Raw genomic sequence first — 25,990 nt, 5'->3', positions numbered from 1 at the left:
CTAAAAAGCCATTAGAATATATAAGAAAAAAATTCTCTTAGACAAACCAGAATCATTTGGAATATGAATCCTACACTGTAGGTATCAGCTTAGTAAATCCAGATACCTGGTCCACGGAGAGAATGGGGAAAGGGAAGTGAACGCGCAGAGCAGAGGAGTCATCACCATTGTCATGACCGTTCTCTGAGTCTTTTTAGCAAATGTTTACTGAACTCAGGGTCATCCCAGCTTGTTGAGAGAGAGGTCTCCTCTCACTGGGCATTTTCACTTCTCATTTGTTTTTTGGGGTCACTTCTGCTCAGATTCACTATGTCACTGAAATTGTTCTATCTGGTGGTCATAGTTCAGTTATATGTCACTTATCTCTATGACATTTGATGTATATTGGTGAGCACTTTATCCTTAAACTGACTGGACTGGCTAACATGACTATGTATGTATGCCTTTTTGTTTCCCAAGTGCCTGAAACAATTCTCTAATCCACTCTAAACAAACTCACTCCTACTGGACTTTAATAATTCCCAAGTCATATCTACAACCCCCAGTTCTTTTCAGGATTCTCTCTTATCCAATGCAATAAACACTAGTATCAATAGTTACTCGACTCATTAGTCAGTTAAAACAGGGAATTAAACATAGGATACGTATACAACTTAAATATTTTAACTTCAAACCGTGGCCAATTTATTTGACATCTTATTTGTGAAACCTTACATGACCTTCCACACATAAATAATCATCCTCTGCTCTGTTATCTTTATACTTTTTATATATTTCTATTATTGCATGTATTATATGGTGATGTTATTATTTCTTCAGATGTTCTTCTCCCCTAATAGACTGTGTGCTCTTTTATGTCTGGGTTTGGGTCTGTCATTCTTTTTCCCTGCACTTGGAGGTTCTCAATGGATGTTTATTGAATTAATCTGAGTTTGTAACGTAATAAGATGGCATCTTAGAAACATATTTCCAGTTGTGACTGGTATTGAGGAACTATTTCTCTATGGCTATTTTGGGAGTAAAATCTTATTTTTTTTTTTTTTTTTGTGGTACGCGGGCCTCTCACTGTTGTGGCCTCTCCCGTTGCGGAGCACAGGCTCCGGACGTGCAGGCTCAGCAGCCACGGCTCACGGGCCCAGCCGCTCCGCGGCATGTGGGATCCTTCTGGACTGGGGCACGAACCTGTGTGCCCTGCATCGGCAGGCGGACTCTCAACCACTGTGCCACCAGGGAAGCCCTTATTTTACTTTTTAAAATTATAAGCATGCATCTAATGAATTCATGAATGTCAGGAGTGGATTGAGATGATTGGATACTCAATACTGTATTCTGAGGAACACTGATGCTATCTCCCCTTTACCTCTAGGATGTTATTAGACTTCATCATACAGGAACACTTCCCCTCAGTAGATGTCAAGGAACCTAACAGATATTTGGTAAGTTTTTTAAAAGAAAGGACAATACTCTGTTTTCTGTCATTGGCCGGCCACCATTAGTGGTTACAACTTAGCACTTAAAAATCTAAAGTTAAAAAAGGAAATGTAGAACATTTTGTTAAAGAAAGAGACAATGAACCACCCTGTAAACAAGACATAGATAAGGAAGTTGTTGTTTGAAAGGTATCTAGAAAAAGAGAACAGGTGCGACTACATCCTGACTATATACATTACTTTTTGAGCAGCATTTGTAACTTGGTCACATACATTGTTTTCTCACATGTTGGATATATAGGTATTTCTATAGTAGTAGTTCTAAAATAAATACATACATAATAGGCAAATGTGATTTTCTATTCTTGTGGAAAGTTTTTGATCTTCATTAACTTTTTCTTTCTTTTAACAGCCACAGAGAAGGAAATGCCTTTATTTTTCTTAGTGACTCATTTCAAAATTTAATAACGCATTTTGCTTACATTTAACTCCCTGTGCTGAATTCTAATGTTTTTCCTTTTCTTATTGTACATGAAGAAAACCTGGTCATAATACTGCCTGAGCCTTGTATATATTATTTCTGGATCAATAACTCTATGTTCTTCCATTGTTTTCTTACACGTACTACTTTCCATCTCGTTGGTCATCTTTTGGCCCACCTTTGAGAACACCTTTTCATGTTGGAAATCGGAAGATCCTAAAAGAACATATGTTACTGAAAAATCTGAAAATTTTCTAAATTTCATTTTAGGATTTTTTTTCTACTGTGGTGTCTGAGACGGTACAGCTTATTGCCTTGTGGATGTCTGTTGGTTTTGCTCATGGTAAGTTATCTACTGACATTTCATGCTTCTGATGAGAAAGTAGAATTAATTTGTTGAAGCAGAAGACTTCTTTTCTGTGTATTTCAAAATATTCCTGCCAATGAGCAGGAATAACATTTATAATATATGAATTTATTTTTAGCAAGAGATAAACAACTTTCTCATGTTTAAAATGATTTTGAACGGAACAGATACACAAAATAGAATAAGCGTACTCGACCCGTTGATGTTGTTACCTGTAAAGCTTTTTAACCTTGTGAGTATATATTATATTAGGTCTTTTAAAAGCTTTTTAAAAAACCATTAATCATAAAAGCACTACATGCTTATGGTAAAGAATTTAAAATATACAGAAGTGCATGTGAGTTCTGTTCTCCAGGAGAATCATTATTAACCATTTTATCTCAATTCTTCTAGACTTTTCTTCGATGGTATTCATATATCCCCTACAAAAACAGTAGGGCTGGCTTGTGTGTGTCTGAAGCCATTCACTGTGTGGGGTTACACTGGAAGGAATATCTGCCTGAACTAAGAATAACTGTCTTAAAATAAAAGCAAGTCACATATGTACTAAGGTCTCTAGATAAATGCCAAAGGGGGATCCCACATTGTAAAACTTCTTGAAATCTGCTTTAATTACATCCTCGCTGGGTCTCACTGTGGTGGGTAGGGTGGTGAGCAGGGGGGTGTTTCAGAGGTTTTGCTGTTGTGAACTGCGGCAGTGACCACCATGCATTTATATCTTTACATTCTCGAAGGTGAGTTTCTGAGGATAAACTCCTGAAAGTGGACTGGCTGGATTCGAGTCTGTATGTGCACTGAACATTTTGATAAGCAGGGTCATCCTACTCTAAAAAAGGTTGAAACTGTCTACACTGGACACTGTTGCCACCAGGCCCAGCTATCCTATACTGGGCTGGTGTATGCATTCCCTGCCTCTCTCCTGCCTCACACTCCACCCCCATCTATGACCCCCTCCCCCACCTAGGAGGTCACACTCCCTCCTCACCTACTGCTGGTGGTCTGCAGCTAAGGACTGTTATGGGGTACATATCCATATTTTTACCTTTTCCCCCTCTCACAACCTTTGAAAATTAATTAATGTTGTTTCTTTAGTAGTCTCAATTCCATTCCAAATAACATATATTTTTAAATAAATGCTAGAAATTCAGGATAAATGAGAGGAGCTTTCATTTCTTGGACCTTGTAGTATTTGACATCTTTGGTTGTGGAGGAAGTATACAACAAAAGGCTAAATTTAATTCTAAAATACAGTTTTAATATATATTAAGCTATTTGACTTCACCAGTTAAACTTTCAATTGATAATTGTTTCATTTCTAAAACAAATGCATTTTCATGACCTTTCCTATTCTGTATAAATTTTATACAGTTAAAAATGCTTTATTATTTTATTGTCATGTTTTGGGCATCTTTTATTGTTGTTGTTTTAGGTGTTTGTAATACTGATAACTTCAGTTTGTTATCCATCACAATTGACTATGGTCCATTTGGTTTTATGGAGGCCTATAATCCAGGTATGTATGATTTATATGTATATTCTGTATTTCACTAAGAAAATTATCACTGGTTTATTTTAGATAAACCATTATAGCTAACTCAGTAGTGGGGTGGTAGAAAGAATTGGGTTCATTCATAAAACGGTCATTTTATGTGCTACTCAATCTTCCAGGTGCCACAGGGATACAGTATTGAGTCCTTTGTGGTCTCTGCCTTCAAAAAATGACATATTAGAGAAGATGACGTGACGGGAGGAAGGGAATGTGTTGTCAGACAGACATGGGTCTGAGTTCTGGCATCTGATCCTTAATCTGTGCCCTTGGATGACTAACTTAACCTCCCGCTTTACTAATCTGTAAAAGGATCAGAGCAGCCTTTGTGGGGGACATGCTATCAAGTTGGAGTTTGAAGTACATGTGTGATAACCTGGAAATCCTTGTAGGTTAGAAATGTATTCCTCTATTAGGCAAATAATCATATTTTAAAAGATTTTCATGTGCATGGGTATTAAGTATTTACATTACTTTGAAGTTAAACGTTTAATGTCAGAAAGATTTTTATCTAATATATATAAATTTATTAAGTTTAAACTTAAAAATGAAGAAAGAGGGACTTCCCTGCCGGTCCAGTGGTTAAAACTCTGCGCTTCCACTGTAAGGGGCATGGGTTTACTCCCTCGTCAGGGAACTAAGATCCCTTATGCCATGTGGCACGGCCAAATAAATAAATAAGTAAATAATTTTTTTTAAAAATGAAGAAACTATCTAATTATCCCCACTGTAAAGCAATAGTATGTTTGCTCTAAACAGATTTTGTACCAAACACATCTGATGATGAAAGAAGATATAAAATAGGAAATCAGGCTAATATTGGAATGTTTAATTTAAACAAGTTGTTACAAGCTCTAAACCCATTACTGGATCCTAGGCAAAAGCAACTGTGAGTAAATCCTAAATCTACTAATTAAATCTGTGTGAAAATATATTTGTATAATGATCATGTTTTGAAAAGCAAGAAACATTTTTAAAACCATACTATTTAATCTTTAATAACAAAGGCTTTCAAACTATATATATGTGTGTATATCTATTTTTTTTGAGGGGGGTACCACTTTGGCTTTTTTCCATAGTTATCAGGATAAAGTGTTTTCCTATTTATTGCTTTTTAGGTTGCTGTGAAATCATGGTTTATTTCTTCTTTGATCCAAGGGTTATTTATCACTGTGTTTCTGAATTCCTAAGTAGTTGGGCTTATTTTGTCCACATTTTTATGATCAAAGAACGTGTTTGGTAAAATCTAGTCAAAATGTGTTACAGTTTCTTTATGGTCCAACATAATAAATTTTTGTACATATTTCATGATCATATAAAAAATGTGCACAAACGTTTTAATATATCAGATTGAGTGTATTGAGTATATTATTCAACTCTTTTATGACTGTTTATTTTTTTATCTATTAGATAAGTTTGATTCATAAGAGATGTGTATTAAAATCTCCCATTTTAATTGTATTTTTAGCAAGCAATTTTTTCTAATTGTTTTGAATTTGTGCAATATGCCGTTATTGGTACATACTGATTTTTTTCTTATATTTCCTTCAGAAAATGTGCCTTTTATCCTAATACAGTGACCCCCTCTATCCTGATTAATACTTCTGGCTCTCAATTTCAACTTATCTGATATTAATATTCATGCTTACTTTTGTTGTATTTGCCTTGAATCTCACTTGATTTTTTTTTATCTTTATCACATTGTTTTAAAGTATGTTTCTTACAAAAATAAACAAAACATAGCCAGGTTTTAACTCAATGTGATGGTTTCTGATTTAATAGACGTATGTGGGCTTTTCACATCTATTATAATAATTGATTTATTTTATTCCTTCTGTCTTACATTGTGTTTTATTTTACATGTTAGTTTCCCCCTATTCTCCTTACCTTTTTATGATTTGAGGAGCTTATCCATTCCTCTCCAACCCCCAACTTTGATTTGGAAACTACTGCATCCCCCACCCCTCATAGTTATCTTGTTTTTCTGCCACTTTCTCTACTGTTATATGAGAACAAGTTTCCAAATATTTTCCCTCACTAAGCTCCTATTTGCCCGTTGTTTTCCCCTCCATCCCAATGAGACCTTTAGAATGCTTTTGTTTTACCTCTACTTACCCAACTGCTACATTTTGCTAAGATAGTTTAATATTTTGAATTTCAGACTGTTAGTAGGTTTTCCCTTGAAGTATCTCTCTTCTATTTTGAGTCTTCGCCCTTAACACTCCACTCCCCTCCCTGCATTTCTAGTCACTTTACTGCTTACTAACATTGTTTTTATTATTTTTTTTAATTCCGTCTTGAAGTCTCTGCCTTGATTACTTTCTTAAGTATTTGACTCACATGGGGTATATAGGTGATATACTTTCTGAAATCTTACGTAACCATTAATATTTTCATTTTACTCTGATTGAGATGTAGGATATTAGATAAAGTATGGATTCAGTTGCTTGTAACAGAAATCCCAAATAATAGTGGCTTGAACAAGAAGGACATACATTTTTCCCTCACATAAACGTATGGTAATTCATGTTGGTAATTCAGGGCTGGTATGGGGACTCAGCTGTCTGAGTCCCAGACTGCTTTTAGCTTTCTATGCCACCATCCATTGTCTGTGGCCCTCATGGTCTGAGATGGGACCATCTATCACATCCATATTCTAGGTAGGAGCATGGAGAAGCAAAGAGGCAAGTCCTCAATATTGAAGGACACATTTCAGAATTTATACACATCACTTCCCTTATTTCGCCCTGGCCAGGACTTAATCATATAGCCATATACATGTAGTGGCCTTATACTGTATCAACTTAGCTAAACTGGTCGAAAAATGCCCTTCCCTGCTTGGTCACGGGTTAGGTTGGCCACAAGAGAAATTGCCAGGATCTGGAAGGCAGAAGAGAAGCAGCAGTGTTTACACCCAGAGGGCTGGTATAGGGTTGGGCACTACTGCAGCTCACACGCCTTGTCAGGGGCTGCATTTGAGCAGAGGCTTGAAGGAGTAACAGGAGCAGCCACAGAGATATGTGGGGGAAGAGTGCTATAGGCAAGGGAATAGCCTGTGCAAAGGTCCTGAGGCAGGAGTGTGTGTGGGTGTTTAAGGAACAGCATGAAGGCCAGGGTAGCTGTAGCAGAATAAGCAAGGGGAAGAGTCATAGGAGATAAGGTCAGGAAGGTCAGGGGAGTGGAGCTTCAGAGTGTGTTGAGCATCTGTATAATTTAAAATACATTAAGAATGTTAAGAAATAGACAATTTGTTTAAAAATGGGTTTAAGGTTAATAACTCTTTAATTTTTAAATTTTTATGAAGTATTTCACTATTTTCATACATTCAGGCAAATAAAATGTTATTGTATTGGGTGAAGTATCTGTAATGCATTATTTTGGGTCTAAGGTAATTTTTAAAATATGCCAGGGCTTCCCTGGTAGCGCAGTGGTTAAGAATCCGCCTGCCAATGCAGGGGACATGGGTTTGAGCCCTGGTCTGGGAAGATCCCACATGCTGTGAAGCAACTAAGCCCGTGTGCCACAAATACTGAGCCTGCGCTCTAGAGCCCACATGCCACAACGACTGAAGCTCACGCGCCTAGAGCCTATGCTCCGCAATAGATAAGCCACCGCAATGAAAAGCCTGCGCACTGCAACGTAGAGTAGCCCCCGCCTGTCACAACTACAGAAAGCTGGTTTGCAGCAACGAAGACCCAATGCAGCCAAAAATAAATAAGTAAAATAAATAAATTTAAAATAAAATAAAATACACCAAAAAAAGCCATTTATATAACTCTTTTGGTATTATAAAGACATATTAACATTTATCCTATAAGTTAATTGTATATAGTCATATTTCAGGAGTTACCTGATTTGACCTGTACTGTATCCAAATCTTTGAGACAGTAAATTTATATTGACAATTTTCTCTAAGGTATGATATACAATTAAATCACTAAATCAGAATCAGTAGTATGTAATCAAATGCTATTTAATGTATGAGAAGGTTCACTTTGTTCATGTAAAATGTAATTCAAGAATTTTAACATTTAAGCAAGGTTTAACGGTGCTGTCTTTTTTCTCCCTCAGTGCTGCTCAGATTCTTGAGGGGTATCCCATTCTTTATGATACAAGGTTTGTTGTTTGTTTGTTTTAACACATATTAAAGCATCCTGCTTGGTTTGAGGGCAATTCTTAAAATAGTGAGAAATTTAACGACAAATCAAATTGACATTTCTTCTTTTAGATTTAGAGAATTGTTCAAAGCCAAATTGGGATTACTTGGAAAAAGCAAGGGTGATGATGATTTAATTGCATTTCTCTTACATGTGAGTTTATCATTTTATCTCTTTTTCCTGATTAACATTTGAATGACTATTCCGTACATTCTTCAACAATTGATGTTGCTAAATGTAAGTATTTTCATTAGCTCATGGAAAAGACAGAAGCTGACTTTACAATGACATTTCGGCAGCTCAGTGAGATCACCCAAAGCCAGTTACAGGAGCTCAGCATTCCTCAGGTATTAATTTGTGACTTTTGGCTTTTTTCTTAACTCAGTTTTCTTTAACAGATTTGTTGAGGCATAATTTACATACCCTAAAATTCTACTCATTTTAAGTGTACAAGTCAATTATTTTTAAATAACTTACAGATTTGTGCAGTTATTGCCACAATTCAATTTTAGAACAATTCCATCACTCTGAAAAGATCCTTTTTTGCCCATTTGCAGTCAATCCCTTTTTACTACTTCCATCCCCAAGCAACTACTAGTCTACTTTCTGTCTCTTTGCCCTTTCTAGACCTCCCCTGTAAATGGAATCATATGGTATGTGGTCTTTTGTGTCTGGCTTCTTCGCTTAGCATATTTTTGAGGTTCACCCATGTTGTAACCTGTATCAGTGGTTCTTTCCTCTTTATTATTTTTAAGATCTTTTAAGTACGTCTTAAAATATTATTATTTCCTCTTTATTACTTTATTACTCCCTTGTATGGATGGACCACATTTTGTTTATCCAGTTACTAGTTGACAGACATTTGGGTCATTCCCACTTTTTGGCTATTGCGAATAAATACTACTATGAACATTCATGTACTGGTTTTTGTGTGAACATATTTTCATTTCTCTTGGGTACATACTAGGAGTGGAATTGCTGGATTGTTTAGCAAATTTATGTTTAATTTTTTAAGAAACTGCCAAGCTGTTACCAAAATGGTTCTTCTTAATTCAGTTTTAAGAAAGGTGTTGCCTTTTTTTTCAATACTGATCTGCTACATTTATGGAATAATATGGGTATTAACCAGAAGACTCCCACTTATTATAGATTTTTAGAAACATAGCTCTGTTTATAAGGTGTAAGTCTTTTATATTGCATTGTTTTTATTATTTTTCAGATGAAAATCTAGGCATATTTTTTAAAATTTCAATTTCTTCATTATATTTCATGACTTCTGTGTTAACTAAAAAAATTATTTATATATAAAAACTATTTGTGTATAGTTCTCACAGGTATGTAATTGCCATAAATTACAGTTTTAGGAGTGATTTGAATAAAAGAATGTCTACCTATTCAGCAAGAAATCCAGCAAAATGTTAACCAATAAGCATCTCTGATATAATTTAAAAATTATTAATGAACTATCAGAACTAATTATCATTTAATGTGAGATTTAACATTTAACATTAACTGAGACATAGTAATGTTAAAGTGATTTGAACGAGTTCTTGACAGATGTTAATATTTAAATTACTGAGTGTTGGGAAAATTTGAGGGAGATCATTACACTTTTAATCATTTTAATAGTTAATTTCTGTGTCTTCTGAATTTCAGACCTTTTTAACTCCCTAACTCTTAACTAGAGCTAATAGCTTATTCGTGTTCCCTTAGCCTTTATGTATATTTCTATAACACTTCTAAAATGGCATTGACTTATTTGTTTACACACTTTCCTTTTTAAAAGCAGTAATTATGTCTTATTAATTTTTTTGTCCTTCCCAACTAACATAGTTCCTAGCACACAGTTGACATTCCATAAATATACGTTAAATGAATTAATAGATAACTAAATAAAACAGTTACAAATTTTTTAAGTAAATTATATATTACGTGAGTTTTCCCTGTTTAAAGGAAGGGTTTTGATAATGTAAGTATTCACATGTAATGTCTATTTATAAGAACTATGTATATTTTTTATTTCTCTTAAATCATGCCATTACATGTATCTCCATGAATTAGAATTTGAGTTGAAAGTTATGTAAAGAAAAGGAAAACATTATTCCTTTTTAGTACTACTTCCACTTGAAATAGAGAACCTTAAGAGAAATCTGGATGTTATAAATTATTGTTAAATACATAATTTAAGGGACATGAAGTTAAAATAAAGTGAACAAATATTAATAAGCAGTCTATTACTGTATTTTCTTCTAGCAATTCTGGGCACTGAAAACGATCTCAAAGCACAAACTCTTTCCTGCCTGGGTGTCCCAGTACCTTTTGAGACTGAAGAGGTAAGGTAACCTAATCACTTCTTGAGAAAGCATGTAATGTATTACTTTAGCATCGTCAACCCATCAGATTCCTCACTTCCTTTCCATTTTTCAACATTCCCTTTTTATTCCCGGGAAGTCTGCTCTGGCTGAGGAGTGTCTGGTAACATCTCACCCACACAGAGAGCACCCTTCTGTTCACCTCAGCTTTGATAATGCCATTCCCCTGTGTCCTGAGCCCAAGTCTCCCAAGCCTTGAAGCTCTGGAGAGAGAGCTCCCCAGGCTTTCATCCAGTGTCTATAAATTGTCACATCTCATACAATCGTCAGAAGTTACTTTGCTTCGTTAACTGTCACAATGAATCGGAAGCAACAAACATGAAAGAGTAAAGAAATTGTAGGTAGTGGTGGCTGAAGGGAGAGACAGGAAAACCACAGGATGCGCAGGAGCAAATAGCCTGTCACAGTTTAATGGCAGCTGAGGGCTATTCATAAAGATGACCCTGAGTAATGAAGAACAAGTTAAATTATTTTCAGAAAACTATGTTTTAAGATAAGGAAAGAGAGGTGCCAGAGAGTTTCGATTTTTTTTTTTTTTTTTTTTTCTGTACGCGGGCCTCTCACTGTTGTGGCCTCTCCCGTTGCGGAGCACAGGCTCCGGACGCGCAGGCTCAGCGGCCATGGCTCATGGGCCCAGCCGCTCCACGGCATGTGGGATCCTCCCGGACCGGGGCACGAACCCGTGTCCCCTGCATCGGCAGGCGGACTCTCAACCACTGCGCCACCAGGGAAGCCCAAGTTTAGATATTTTTTTAGACAAAAGTATTTTTTTAATTGGTAAAAATAAAAATTTTGGTATTATCTAAAATAACGAAATACGGTAGTATTTTATATATTGTTTAATCAAACAGGATTTTCTGTCTTCCTTTCAGACACTGATTCAATGTGATTTAAAATTTTTTTTTCAATATTTGTCTTGTGAAATAATTCTCACCCTTTTGGAAAAACGATATGATTTGGGGAGACAGTGATTAATTCTGTTCTTTGTTCTGTTCATTTTTAGTAACATGAATGATTCAGATTCTGAAAGAAGAAAAAGAATGACAAGTAGGTAATCCTTTTGATTTTTTCAGCTTGAAGGATTATTACATAAAAGCAACAGGAAGTAATTACTGGAAATAATTACTCCCAGTTTTCAAAACCTGGAAAACTGGAAGTAATTACTTGAGGGAACTGGATTTGTTGTTTTGTTTTTAACTACAAAAACTCTAGATGAGTGTATTTTAGTTGAGTTGAAGTGTCATATATGAGCCTTTCTAATTTCAGATGACTTTTAACTTGATTATGATAGCCCTGCTTTCAGTAAGTTTGCATATTGATGTTAAAATAATATGGCCTTAAAAGATGGTGGAGAGACAAGGAAGGTGGTGTGGTTTATGGTGGAAAGAACGTGAGTTTTGGAATCTGACAGATGAACCTCATCTTGCCACTTTTTTGCTGTATAATATGAAAGATATTTAACTTTCCAATTTTCAAGGCCCTTAGCTATTATAAAATGGGCATATTTTGCAGGGATGTTGTAACGATGAGCAATAATATATGTAAGTTATCTTGTTACAGTGCCTGGGCCATAATATACACCTAGTAAATGGTAGTGCTAAAAATAAATCACCTTTATATACTGCTTTCAGTTTACCATGTGACTTTACACTTGGCTTGGAGAAGAAAAAAAAAAAGGAAGTTAGTCCTTTTTGCAACGTGGGTTCTAAGAAGATCAAAGAAGTTAAGACAGAAGTACTCAAGTCCTGGAGTACTCTTACCTTACTTAGGACTGGTGTGGAGAGCTAGTGTGTGTCATCAGGGCGGCTGATCATTTGATGAAATAAGAATGATGCTAATATTCCATGTTAAGTTAGAGGATGAGACTGCTTCTTGACTCAGGACACTATTGTAGAAATAAAAGCAAGCTGAGTTTTTACAAGGAAGTGAGTAATCAGTCTTTGGGGCTTAGCATGGATTTAGCTGCCAGCCACTTATGTTCATTGGTGCAATCATACAGAATTTATAGGCCAGCTCGATATGGACTATATCAGCAATTAAGAGAAAAAAGAAATTGAGAGAAGAAAACGTCGTGGCGGTCTTTAGGATTTGGATTTGTTTGGTTATGACAGGATGGATGAGATGGTAAAATGAAAGACATTTAGTGAATTCAAGGCTGAAGCTTTGAATTATTTTAGAGAAATAATAAATGCTGAACAGTGTACTCTCAAGGAAAGGAAAAATTAATTTCCACAATGAGCAATGGGAAAAAGTTCCAGACGAGATAAAAAAAATGTACAGAATTAGATAACCTCAAAGAATCCTATGAACAGATCTACAATTTTCTGATTTCAGGTAGTTTGTATATATCAACACATAATTTGATCCAAAGTACTTCTGCTTGCAGCTACAAGTCCCAGCATATTTTAACAGTATTTCATTGCCAGGTTTCTATAAAGTGTTGGTGAAGTTTGTTAAACTTTTAATTGGGTGACTCCACTCTCCCTCTGCCTAAGTCAACTGCTTCCACAATTTCCCTTGCATGTCAGTTTCCTTTTCGTCTAAGGATTATATATATTTATTGTGTATATGTGTTTTTATTTTAAAAGAGTTCTGCATGAATTCTTTACAATTTGGAAGATGCAAACTTGTAGAAAGAATAAAAAGATTCCCATCACTCAACCACAGTTGCTATTCACTTTTCCATGCGTTTATTGACACTTCTAGTCTCTCTTTTTCTGTGTGTATTGATTAGGAGAAAATGTAGTAGTAATCATATTATGGTATAATTTTAGATCCTTCATTTTTCACTAAAAATAAACATTTCCCCTGACTACTTCATTCTTTATAATGTAACATTGTTAATGACTGCATAATATATCTTTGAAAGGGTATGTAATGTTTCACTTAACCAGTCCCCTATTAATAGGCGTTTAAGTTGTTTCTAGTTTTCCTTAATATAAATAATGCTTTTTAATGTTTAAATTTGTTCCCATAGACTATATTCCTAGAGAAGTAGAATTACTGGGTCACAGGGCACTTGTATTTTAGATTATCTGTCATGTCTTGGCAGCTCTTTAAAACCAAGTCAAAGTGGAATTTGTATGTTCCCTCCATTCAAGTAACTCAGAAAAATGTTGTTGAGAATCACAAAACAGTGATTTCTGGAGTCCTCTCGGAATTTCTTTCAGGCCAGTGAGGATAAACATCCCCTCCTTTCCACCTAGTTGATAAATTATCTTGGAAAAGTCTCATCTCAAATAAAAACATAATTTCTGGAATGTGCCATTATTATAATACTTCTTTTTTTAAGATTTAATTTTATTTATTTTTGGCTGTGTTGGTTTTTCATTGCTGTGCACAGGCTTTCTCTAGTTGTGGTGAGCAGGGGCTACTCTTTGTTGCAGTGCGTGGGCTGCTTCTTGCGGTGGCTTCTCTCGTTGCAGAGCATGGGCTCTAGGCATGCAGGCTTCAGTAGTTGTGGCACATGGGCTCAGTAGTTGTGGCTCGCAGGCTGTAGAGCGCAGGCTCAGTAGTTGTGGCACATGGGCTTGGTTGCTCCGTGGCATGTGGGATCTTCCCAGACCAGGCATTGAACCCATGTCCTCTGCATTGGCAGGTGGATTCTTATCCATTGTGCCACCGGGGAAGTCCCTATAATACTTTTTAGTATGAAAAAATGCATGGTTACTATAAAAAATATAAATTTACAAAGAGTTTTGCCTGCATGTAACCTTTCCTATTTGCTCTTGGCAACAACAGCATTAAGCAGTCCTACTGAGTCAGACCTGAATTCTGTGTTTGAAGATGTTAAAAGCAGCAACTTTTTTCCTCCCTTCATTTGGGCTACAGGATGAATCTTCTGCTTTCTCCCAGCTTTATAAAATGCTTAGTGAACTGAATATGGTGAAAACCAAATTAATGATATAACACTGAAAAGAAAAATAAAACATAATATTGCTCATGATGTGAAAAAACCATTTTTCCTGTACCATAAGGTGATAAATACTGTATATTGTTTATCAACAATCAGAATGACTGATGCTAATCATTCTTCTCATTTGAGCCTCCCGGCAAAGTTCTTAAAGGTTATGTCATTTCAGCGGTAATTTCACATGGCCTGTGTCGACGTAGTAATTATTGTTCCATGATGAACTTTCCCCTCTTGTTTAAGCTGTTAATCCTAGATACGTGCTGAAGAACTGGATGGTGGAATCCGCAGTGCAAAAAGCAGAAAGGAACGATTTTTCAGAGGTAAGTTGATTGACTCTTCTGGGCTTATTTTTATTAATTTAAAATGTATCATACTTTACGGGCTTCCCTGGTGGTGCAGTGGTTGAGAGTCCGCCTGCCGAGCCCCGGTCCGGGAGGATCCCGTGTGCCGCGGAGTGGCTGGGCCCGTGAGCCGTGGCCGCTGGGCCTGCGCGTCCGGAGCCTGTGCTCCACAGCGGGAGAGGCCACAGCAGTGAGAGGCCCGCGTACCGCAAAAAAATGTATCATACTTTAAACACCCTGATTTTGTTTGCAGATATGCTAAACCATACCTTTGCCAGCACCAGCTTCCCAGCTTCTCACTACCTGGTCTCTCTTTTTTTTTAATCAGTGAATCATTTTCTCGTATTTCAAAATTTATTCTTTAATGTGTTTAAAGTTTTAAATATTCATTTGATATCATATCTACATTAATTGAACTTCTGAGGGTCTGGTTCTGCTAGTCATTGTTTATGTTCAGGGATTTTGGATTTCAACCTCAGAAATCCAGTGAAGCCGATTTGAGGGTGCATATCTCCAGAGGGAATTAGCTTTTGCATCTACCAGGCATCTATGGCACTAGCAACCTGGGTCTATGAAATGAAATCTTGACATCCGGGAAGATGAATGCACTGGATCTATACACATCAGCTTGTATGAATCTCACATATAATGTTTGGCAAAACAAGCAAGTGGCAAAGGAATACATACAATGTGTTACCACCCCAATTTAATCTAAACATGTAAAATCATGTCTTTAGGGATATATGCATATATAATAAAAGTAACAAAATGAATAAAGATGATAGCATCTTTGGACAGTGATTGATTTGCAGTAAGGAAGAAATTCGAGTTAGGGAAGGATATTCAAGGCTTCAGCCATATTGGAAGCATTTTATTTCTGAAGCTGAGTGGAGGATACACAGGTATTTGTCATATTATTCTGCATACCTTCTTCTATGCCTCAAATATTTCCTAGTTAATTGTTTAAAAATGCATTGCACACAGTGTATTTCTTAGAAGAGGAATAGCCCCCAGCACTCTTGCTGTCACTCTTTTGTCCTGCACTGGAACAGACATTATTAATGATCGCGGCCCCCTTTCTCTCTCAAATGGGTCACAGCCTTAGGATCCTTCTCATCACAGCATGCTGTGTAGTCACTACCAACTGATCAGAGTGGGCACGACAGAGAAACTGTTCTTGCTATTTCTAATTTGGAACTTGCATTAACTTTACATTTCAGTAGTTTAATTAGCCTGACAAATCTAGGTTTTCATTTTAGAAAATAAAATATTTTTAAGTGTAATCTTTTTAGGGTATTAAGGAAAAACAAAGAGAAGGAAGCTAACTCAGTATTTATCTTTAGATAAATTAGTCTAAGCTGGGGAAACTAAACAGTGTTTAATAAGATGTTTTTGTTACCTTGTTTCACCTTCCTTCCCTCTCTTTTGTTCCCTCCCTGTTTTCTCCCTTCCCTCAAAATTATATTTGAGTAAGGATGCAGTGCCCACCTTGGGTGGGGAGGTGTCTTCCTAGGTCCAAGTAAACGTTCAGATTCATAAGACTATTACAGGCTGCTTTTGGCCCCCCTTAATTCAGAAAGATACAGGACAGAAACATAGCTTACCAGCAGGGCACCATTAGGTTCCTCCTTTGCAGGAGTTGTTGAAGCATCCACGCAGGCAGGGAGGTACAGCGGTAAAGCTCAGGTGCAGGGGGACACGATCCACACTGGGAAGATGCAGGGCAGCCCTGGCTGAAAAGCTGCATGTTCTACAGAAACCAGTATCTCTTCTAACAGCTCCATGGGCATAGTTTCCAACATCCCCACAATAGACCTGCCTTATACCGTGAGTCCCTACACCAAAGAAAGTCCAACACATTCTATCAGGTGTTTACAGTTCTCCCAGGACAAATGCTATTTGTCAGTCATAAGCCGTGTTGTATGGTGATACAGTGGACATACATATACCACCTTATCAGGTTACCAGGGGAACAGATCCAGAAAGTTAACTAAGGGTTAAATTCTCATGCAGGAAAAGAAAAAGATCTTGTTAAACTTTTAGACCTATAACTCTTTACACATACACCTTGTGTTTACATTCCTGCATCAAACATTTCTTGAGAATTCACCCTCTGCGAGTTGCTGTGGAGAAGTATAAAAATCTATTCAGGGAGCTTTTAAACTAGTAGGTAAGATTAGATAGGTATAATATTTATTATATATACTTTTTAAATGGAGGTATAGTTGAAATATAACATTTTGTTAATTTCAGGTCTACAACATAATGATTTGATATTTGTATATCTTGTGAAATGCTCACCACAATGAGTCTAGTTAACATGTCATCATACACAGCTACAATTTTTTTTTCTTGTGATGAGAACTTCTGAGATCTATTCTCTTAGCAACTTTCAAATATACATACAGTATTATTAACTATAGTCACCATGCTGTACATTACATCCCCACGACTTAATTATTTTTATAACTGGATGAAAATATACATTTTGATCCTAGAATTATTGCTGAAAGAGGTGTGTTTGTTGATCCCTCAGTTTATACCGTGGGACAAAATTGCAAATGAAGCAGTATGAGTTGGAATCCATGCCCTTGATTTGGAAAGAGTGTAAATCATTGACATCCTTTTATTTTTATAAATATTTTAGAAAATTATAATTCTCTTAATGCTGTGAAGGAATTTAGAAATGATCGGGAAATATATGTATTCTTTGTGATGATGTACATATTCACTCTCCTGTTTCAGCAAAAAACTACTACTTAAGGAACTTTCTCTGGAATAATAGAAATTTTAAGTAACAGCTATAGTTGAAGTTTTAATGAAACATAAAATGTTTAAACATTTTCATGCACATTTAAAATTTACCTTGTCGTTTCAGAAATTTAGAAAATTAATAAGGGTCCTGATTAAGAGAATCTATATTTATCTACTTTAAATTGTTTACCAGGTCCATCTCCTCCAGCAAGTTCTTCGCCGTCCTTTCCAGAAGCATTCTGCAGCTGAGACAGCAGGCTATTCCTCACCTACTCCTTCCTGGGCCAAAGATCTCAGGGTTAGCTGCTCATCTTAATTTGGGGAAAATCAATTAAGGGATACTTCTATCACCGAACCCAGCATAGAATAATCTATTTGACAAATTCTTAATGACCACCTACATTTTCTTGACAATCCTGTATTTCATAATAATGGTTATATATAAAAACATTTTTTAACCAAATAAAGTGGACCTATTCTCTGGAACATGTTTGTGGTCATTTTTGTTTTAATCAATCAATTTAATGAATAATAACTACCTGAGTTATTCTCAATAACTAAAAAATCTTATAACAAATCTTTTAATGAATTTGTAAGTTTTCATCTAATACCATGTATCCAGCAATTTGGGGCACATCAAATAAGAATATAATTTAATTGTACTCCTCAAGCTTTTTTGTCTGTTATAGTAATTTTCATTTACCAAAATAAAAGAATCATTTAATGAACCTGATTTACCATTCAACCAGCTTACTAAGTATCAATGCATGATAATCTTGCTTCATGTACACCCCTACACACCTCCCCCTTGTTCCTAGTTATTGTTTTAATTGAAGTATAATTTATATATCCCCAAGTATTTTAAAGACATTCCCAGACATAGTTTCATTTAATCTATGAATATTTCTGTATCTCTAAACGTTAATAACTTAAGACACATACATACAATACCATATCACCTTAAGACACTTTTCTGTCTGTGCATAAACTGAATAACAAATATGCGGTGATCAACTGATCAATCCCTAATGGTGTTGAAAGAAGGGATGTGACTGGTCACTGTTCATGATATGTATCTGTTATTTATGTAGTGATTTGTGGATTGAAGAGCTAATAGCAATGTTTGTACTTCGCATAATTACTAACTACTAGTTAAAACTAATTACTAGTTAAAATAGCATGGCAGCAAATGTGAACCATGTTGGGGACTAGCGTTATTTAACTAAATTGTGGTAATTGAAACTTGTGCATGTTGAACTCTGCAAAGCAAGGACCATCTGGACCATCTATTTCCTAATGTTTTCTTTTATATCCTGTAATAAAGGCGCAGGGATGGAGAGAGACAGTGCATTCAACCTTTCAGTCCACCAAAATTATATCAATATTTTGACCACAAAATCAGTTAATTCTTTTCCATAGCTTTTCTAAAATATATATTATCTAATGCTAAAACTCACAAACGTTTTAATGTTTGAATTTTTATCATTTTTCCCCATAAAGTAAATGTACAGTATGGATAGAAGTTAGGAGACTCAGGCGGTGACCCAGCTCTGTGAGATGTAGGTTAAGCACATCTTCAGGCCTCATTTCTTCTCTGTTAAGTTAGGAATATGTTTGAATTGATGGTTTGGGGGTCATCTGTGAAGCCCATAACAACCACATCTCTCTCTTTCCCTTCCCCAGTCCCCTAGGTCCTACTCTCTGAGCCCTCCTTTTCCATAGCAATGGGTCCCAGTGCTCAGGAAAAATTTAGTGCACCTTACCAGTTTTAATTACTAAATATTTTGGTTTTAAAATGTGAATTTGCTTTTTCATTGTTGTTTTAAGTGTCAATTTAGAGCTCACTTTTTTCCAAATATTAAAACATAAGATTAATTATCTTCCTTAAGTAGAAAATAACACATTAGTTATTATTACTATTTTTGGCCACGCCGCCCAGCATGTGGGATCTTAGTTCGCGCGGAGTCTTAATCACTGGCGCGGAGTCTTAATCACTGGACCGCCCGGGAAGTCCAACACATTAGCTATTATTTTCTACCCACTTTAAGAAGATTTTGAGGTGTTTTACATTAAAAAAAAAAAAAAACAGAACCATGGAAATAAAACTAAGAAAATCTAAAAGGACTCTCAGAAGCCAATTAGAAAGAGAAGATAAGGGTAATAGGAACTTAAGATAAACTGGTTGTTAAAATTAAGCATTAAATTTATCTGAGGGAAAACATTCCTGGTTGAAGAATATAATTTGATTGCCTTTTCCTGTCTCTAGATTTTTATTTATAGCAACTTATAGCATTATAATAACAGAATCCAAAAACTATGTAAAACACTATTTTTTCCCCCAATTACTATGTTATTCAACCATTAGAAAACCAAAACCAAACTAGGGTATGTCCAAGACTCCAATCAATCAAGCAATGAGTCTCAAAGAAACTAAATTCACTCTACCTCTCCTGGTTTTTTCTTTTTCTTCTTTCGATTTTCCTGAAAGTTCTGGAGATCACTGAGATGGAGATGGAAAATATGTCGAAGATCAACAAGACTTTAGAAGGCCTAGGATTTTTAAAAGGTCAAGTATATTATAAAATAGAATTGATATTGCACTAGATTTATACTGATATTTCTAGAAATACCATCTTAAGGAAAAAAATTTTAACTTTTATTAATTTGATGCTTCATAACATAATAAAATAAATGAACATAAAACATCATTTTACTTAACTTGGAAGGGAAGATAAAATCCATTGAAGTGGAAATACACAGGAAACATATGTACATTCAGGCAGATATTCTAAATTCTGTGTTAGGTTAAGGATTATGAATGTACTTGAGAAACAGGGAGACGTTTCCTATTTGCATTTCTAGTCTGAATACTTCAATATTGTATCTAAAATGAACAAGATGTCACGGAAACAAAGTAGCAAAAATGCAATTGAGGTTAGCAATGATTACACCCATCACCCAAAGATACTTCTAGGCTTCCCTTAGGGCATGTTGCTTCTCTTCTTTTGCAAAGCTTTCATGAGATCCGACATGAAATCCTGCTCCCCGCCTCCCCCGCCCGGTGGTCCCGGGTTCGCCTGCCTCTTGGGGGGAGCTGGCGGCCTTTTGACCACCACGGGGGTCGGCTTCGCGGCTTCCGGGGCGAGGGCGGGCGGGGGCGGGGGCGGCGGCAGCGAGGACCCCGCGTCGCCCGCAAACGACGGCGGCGGTGGAGGAGGCACGAAGTCCGGGGGCGCGTCGCTAAAGTCGGGGGGCGGCGGAGGGAGCTCGTCGTCCTCCAGGGGCGGCGGCGGCGGGGGCGGCGGCAGGAGGTCGTGGGGCGGCGCGGGGAAGTCGGCGGCCGCGCCCTTGACCTTGGAGGGCGTCCCTGGGCTGCCGCAGCCGACTTCCGAGGACCGTCGCACGGGAGGGGGCGGAGGCAGGCTGGACCTGGGCGCTCCGGGGTCGTGGCTGCCGAGGCCGGACTTCTTGTCCTTCAACAAAGCGACAACAGCATTTATTCTTGACCACACGGCCACGTGGACATGACAGTTCCCGGACAGGTGAGTCTCCGGATTTAGGAAGCGTCTGCCCCCGAGGGGGAGGCTCAGTCCCTCAGTCCTGAGACTCCAGGTTGTTCCTGAGCTAGCTCACCTCATATTTATATAATGCAACTTCCCCCAGGAGTTTCAGGCAGCTGAACTGAATCCCTCTGTTTTAGTGATAATTATCATTGCAATTTACATTTTATCAGGCTTTCATTTTATTTCTTTCTTTGCTTAATAACCTCTTGCCACTGGAGATTAGAAATTTTTTTTCCCCCTAACAAAGTGCCCTTATGATTGAGTTTATTTTATTTAGTTCAACTGCTTAGCATAAGAAATTAACTGGTGATGTATTTTTTAAAAAATTCTGAACAGGCAGTTTGGGAATTAGTGTTCACGCATAGTTAAGTGATTTCTATTCTGGGATCCTTTTATTGCTTTCAGCATTTAAAAATGTTTTTCTTCAGTTGGCATTACAAAAACCATGAAAATAATAATCGCTGAAAGTACACTGCAAGATGAGATTGTCAGACTTGAGAAGCTAACAAGAATATTAGAGAAACACACCTTTTAATGGTCTATTGTGGTTTTCAAAAATTATAAGAAGCTCGATAAATACAGGATTTAACTGTTCCCACCACTGGCTGATGGACAAAATGAAAGGGGAGAATGAGGTGGAAAACTACTGAAACACATTTAAGACTGGTTTGAATCATACATGGGAAATATTCAGTGGAACCTGTATAGTCAATTAAGTCGTTACCAATTGGACTAATAACTAAATTATAACTTTTGGCTATAATTTTTAGATAGATTTAAATGAATCTTCATTAATCTCTACTAAAAAAAAAAGTTACGGAGAATGTTACACCAATTTGGAAATTATTTTAAAATGCGTTTTCTTCTCTGTCACCCTGAGGACATACGTAGAACGTTAACAGAAAAATACAGTAATGAATCTTTTATAGTGGGACCCTGTCAGTACTCTTCTAATCTGGTTTGGGGTCCAGATAGCATTTAACAAAGGGCTTCTGACTAACATGTTGCTCTAATTTATTCAGAAAAAATAAGTAAAAATCCCAAGGGCTTAAAATGCAAATGCCACTTTCAGAGAGTGCTAAAACCACTTGACTAAACAAACAAACAAACAAAAAAATCGCTTCAGTCAAAATAAATGTAGCTAAACTAAAAATAGTTACCAATCCTGGGCATTAAAAAAAATTCTTACATTTTCCCAAAGCTGTGATAGTTGGTTTTAATTTTCCATCCTAGCCTATGTAACTTTGAGATAAATATATATATATATGAAGCAATTATCTAAATGAAATTACAGTGACTTTTGAATTGTTGGAACTCTATTTTCTCTTTTTAAAAGAACAATTAGAATACTGCTAATGGTTTAGGATATGGGCTTACAGGTGACAGTCTGATAGAAGTGGGTCTTACCTTAGTTGTTTCAACCTGTCTCTGGGCTTCTCCGAGAACAGTACTCATAGAATGTGCTGCCTGGGGGATCTGACCATTGGCCTGGGTGGTGCCTGTTTTAACTCCTAAAGGGGAGGAAGAGAGACAAGAAGAGTGGGCAAAGGTGGGAGGGAAAATTAGGAGTACGGGATTAACAGGTACAAACTACTGTATATAAAACAGGTGAGCAACAAGGAGTTACTGTATAACACAGGGAACTATACTCAATGTCTTGTAATAACGTATACTGGAAAATAATCCAAAAAAAAAAAAAAACAACCCTGAATCCCTTTGCTGTACACCTGAAACTAATACAATATTGTAAATCAACTATACTTCAATAAAAAAAGAGTGGGCAAAGTATTTTCAACATCCTTCAGAGTTAACCTGAAAAGACAAAGCAGTTTTATGTCTCCAAAGCAAAAGGATTCACAGGTACACAGGACTTTTGAAAAAACCTGAGGTTCTACGACAATACTTCATGAAATTCAGCAAAACATTCAGGGAAATGAATACTTTATACAAGCAACAAAATCTGGATTAACTGGGGTCCTAGAGAACAGTATGTTCTGCTTTTAAAAACTTTTTCGTGACTGGAAAATGAACCTTGAAAACCTCCTTTTTAAAAGAATTGTTGTTGTTGAAGATTTTTCTGAAATGGATGTATCTGGGTTCATACCATGCTATGTACAGGAACAACTTTTGAACGTTATCCTCAACAAAAAATACTTTGAGCACAAAAACAGTAGAGAGGACTTCCCCAGTGGCGCAGTGGTCAGGAATCCACCTGCCAATGCAGGGGACAAGAGTTTGAGCCCTGGTCCGGGAAGATCCTACATGCCGCGGAGCAACTAAGCCCATGTGCCACAACTACTGAGCCTGAGCTCTAGAGCCCGAGAGCCACAACTACTGAAGCCCGTGCGCCTAGAGCCCGTGCTCCGCAACAAGAGAAGCCACCGCAATGAGAAGCCTGCGCACTGCAACGAAGAGTAGCCCCCACTCGCCGCAACTAGAGAAAGCCCGCGCGCAGCAACGAAGACCCAATGCAGCCAAAAATAAATAAATTAATTTTTTTTAAAAAAAAGGTGGACAGAGGGGATTGGGCAAAATATACAAATCCCCACTATATCCTGAAATTAGATTTTTTTTCCCCAGGAAGTCCTGATATGTGCTTCTTTTCCTGCCTTTTTTTTTTTTTTTTTGCGGTATGCAGGCCTCTCACTGTTGTGGCCTCTCCCATTGCAGAGCACAGGCTCCGGACACGCAGGCTCAGCGGCCATGGCTCACGGGCCCAGCCGCTCCGCGGCATGTGGGATCCTCCCGGACCAGGGCACGAACCCGTGTCCCCTGCATCGGCAGGCGGACTCTCAACCACTGCGCCACCAGGGAAGCCCTCCTGCCTTTTTATTTGTCCTTTTGCACAAAAGTGTGCCTAGCTGAGGTTTCACAGTTTTGAGAGTCAGAGAGAAGCAGCTGTGTGTTGATGTCTCTGGCTCCGGAGAGGGCATCCCGGGGGGGAGGACAGCCAGCTCTCCACATACTGAGCCTGCTCCTCCCATGACTGAACTGCCTCCCAGACCCCGACCTGAGGTCTCCTCCCTGAGGGATTCTGAGGTTGCCTTAGCTCTGCTCAGTACCAGCAGTTCTGCCAAATATTTATGAAATGACTGTGTGCTTGCTTCTCTAAATATTTTCCAAATATTTTGAAAAACCCAAAACTCTATGCAACAACTCAGAGAAGGTCATTAAGTGCTTCAGGAGACAGGGAAGAGGGGAAGGTCTGATGAGGAATCAGACACTTGCACTATCTCAAAGTATCTCTGTACGAATTATTAAGTACAACATGAAATAACTGCACAGGAGAGAAATCGGACAGCACGTTAGCCAAGTGGTCAGAATGAATGTTTCCAATGAGGGGCAATAGACACCATATGCCTCCAACTGGGATACCCCGAGAAGGACACGGCAGCTTAGTCCTGCCCCAAACACATTACCTGAGACGAATTACGAGGAAATATCAGACACATCCAAACTGAGGGACATTCTATAAAATAAATGGCCTGTATTCTTTAAAAAATGTTAATGTCTTGATAGACAAAGAAAGGCTGAGGAAATGTTCCAGAGGAAAGGGGATGAAAGAGGCATGATGCCTAAATGCAAACTCCAAATCTGGACGGAACCAGTGCCAGGAAAGAGCATTGCTGTAAAGGCTTCATTGCGACGACTGGCAAAACTGGGATATGGGCTGCAGTTTACATAAATATACTCTATCAACATGAAATGTTAAATTTCCTGAATTTGATAACTGTACTGTGGTTAGTAAGGGAATAGCCTTTTTTTGTTGTTTTAGGAAACACAAAGGGAAGATTTAAGGGACAAAGGGACACAATATAGTCAATCTACTCTCAAGAGGCTCCAAAAAAAAAAAGGTCTAGGGACAACATATGGGGGGTGGGATAGGGAGAGGGGGATGATACAGCAAATGTGACAAATACTCAGTATCGGTGCTCTGGGTCAAGAGTCTATGGAAATTCTTTGCATTATTCTTGCAACTTTTCTGTAGGTTTGAAATTATTTCAGAATAAAAATATGTTCATGTCCATTTATACAATCAAAAGGCTGGAACAGCCTATACCAACTTGTTCTGCTGTAAGGTTTTTTGCTGTAAAATGCATGCTCCTCATTCAGCAAGAGCAGCCATCTCCTTGTTCAGAGCTGCCCTCCTCGGCACATCTGCTCGGCGCTGTCAGAACTTAACACCCTGTGCCACGTAAACACAAGATTATCTCTATGACTATTTAATGTCTCTCTCTGATTAGCCACATCTTTGCTCTGGAGGGCGGAAAGTAACAGGTTTAAACTTCTTAAGGTCTTAGGATGTTTAAATTTAAGAGTTTTTCATAAGGCCTTGTGTCCCATCCCATGCCGCCCCTGAGAGATTTAAACCCCTTAGATTCCAAAGTGCTTAATCTCCTCATTTCCTTTGGTCTCTTCTCTTTCCCCTCTTCCCTCTTTGTATGCATATTCAAAATCTTTCTTTACAGGTAATGGAAACACCTTTGTATAAACAGAAACCAAAGCTGAATACTGAAGACAGTTAGGGGAAATTCCTTTAAAGGGCACAAATTATCAATATATATATATTTTGCTTCTTTTGCCCAAACACACACAGTCTGATTTCTCAACAACATAGGGCACATTGCTATGTAACCAGGATGTCTAGGTCTTTGCCAGTCTGTGGGAACAAAAGAAGTCACATCTATAGCAATCTCTCAGATGCTCCAAGCTGCTGTCCTCCCTTTACCAAGAAGTCTAATCTTTTCTGTGGGTTCTCTGCCCCATCCTGAGACAACCCATGGGTACCCACATAACTCGTATATCCTGTAGGTGCCACCAATTTCAGATCTAGGTTGTCCTGGGGTCACAGTATTAACGTCCCAGCTGTCAAGTAGCAACACCACTCCTCCTGCTGTCACGTCTCTCTGGCAGACCTCAAAGGAATTAGGGGTGGGAAGTTTATTAAACATATGTTTTACAGAACTCAAGTGCATTCCCAGGAGGGGACAGATCCCTCATCCCCTTCTTCACCCATGTGGTTTGTAAAGGGCCGATCCTACCACTTGTACTGGCATCCTCTTCAG

General features: G+C 37.6%; 2 protein-coding genes across 2 annotated transcripts in view; one reads left to right on the top strand and one right to left on the bottom strand.

The window, feature by feature from the left end:
* LOC111178021 (uncharacterized) overlaps window positions 1-22,628 on the top strand; it is a 33,192-nt gene extending 10,564 nt beyond the window's left edge. Inside the window, exons 9-19 of the mRNA XM_022580354.3 lie at window positions 1,367-1,436; window positions 2,182-2,254; window positions 3,708-3,791; window positions 4,584-4,713; window positions 7,896-7,940; window positions 8,053-8,134; window positions 8,236-8,328; window positions 10,235-10,314; window positions 11,357-11,400; window positions 14,507-14,586; window positions 17,555-22,628. Coding sequence (XP_022436062.2) covers window positions 1,367-1,436; window positions 2,182-2,254; window positions 3,708-3,791; window positions 4,584-4,713; window positions 7,896-7,940; window positions 8,053-8,134; window positions 8,236-8,328; window positions 10,235-10,314; window positions 11,357-11,400; window positions 14,507-14,586; window positions 17,555-17,677 — 904 coding nt within the window. The 3' untranslated portion in view covers window positions 17,678-22,628. The remainder of the gene's footprint in view (window positions 1-1,366; window positions 1,437-2,181; window positions 2,255-3,707; window positions 3,792-4,583; window positions 4,714-7,895; window positions 7,941-8,052; window positions 8,135-8,235; window positions 8,329-10,234; window positions 10,315-11,356; window positions 11,401-14,506; window positions 14,587-17,554) is intronic.
* Window positions 19,996-25,990, bottom strand: part of APBB1IP (amyloid beta precursor protein binding family B member 1 interacting protein) — a 102,510-nt gene continuing 96,515 nt past the window's right edge. The window contains exons 13-14 of the mRNA XM_022580347.3: window positions 22,332-22,435; window positions 19,996-20,834 (exon numbers count right to left, since the gene is read on the bottom strand). Of these exons, the coding sequence (XP_022436055.1) occupies window positions 20,343-20,834; window positions 22,332-22,435 (596 nt within the window). The 3' untranslated portion in view covers window positions 19,996-20,342. The remainder of the gene's footprint in view (window positions 20,835-22,331; window positions 22,436-25,990) is intronic.

This window comes from Delphinapterus leucas, chromosome 2, assembly GCF_059928025.1.
Source record: "Delphinapterus leucas isolate spDelLeu-1000000601 "Yukka" chromosome 2, BTC_Dleu_Yukka2, whole genome shotgun sequence".
Taxonomy (NCBI): domain Eukaryota; kingdom Metazoa; phylum Chordata; class Mammalia; order Artiodactyla; family Monodontidae; genus Delphinapterus; species Delphinapterus leucas.
The sequence above is the reverse complement of the archived record's forward strand: the minus strand, read 5'-3'. Positions and strand labels throughout refer to the sequence as shown.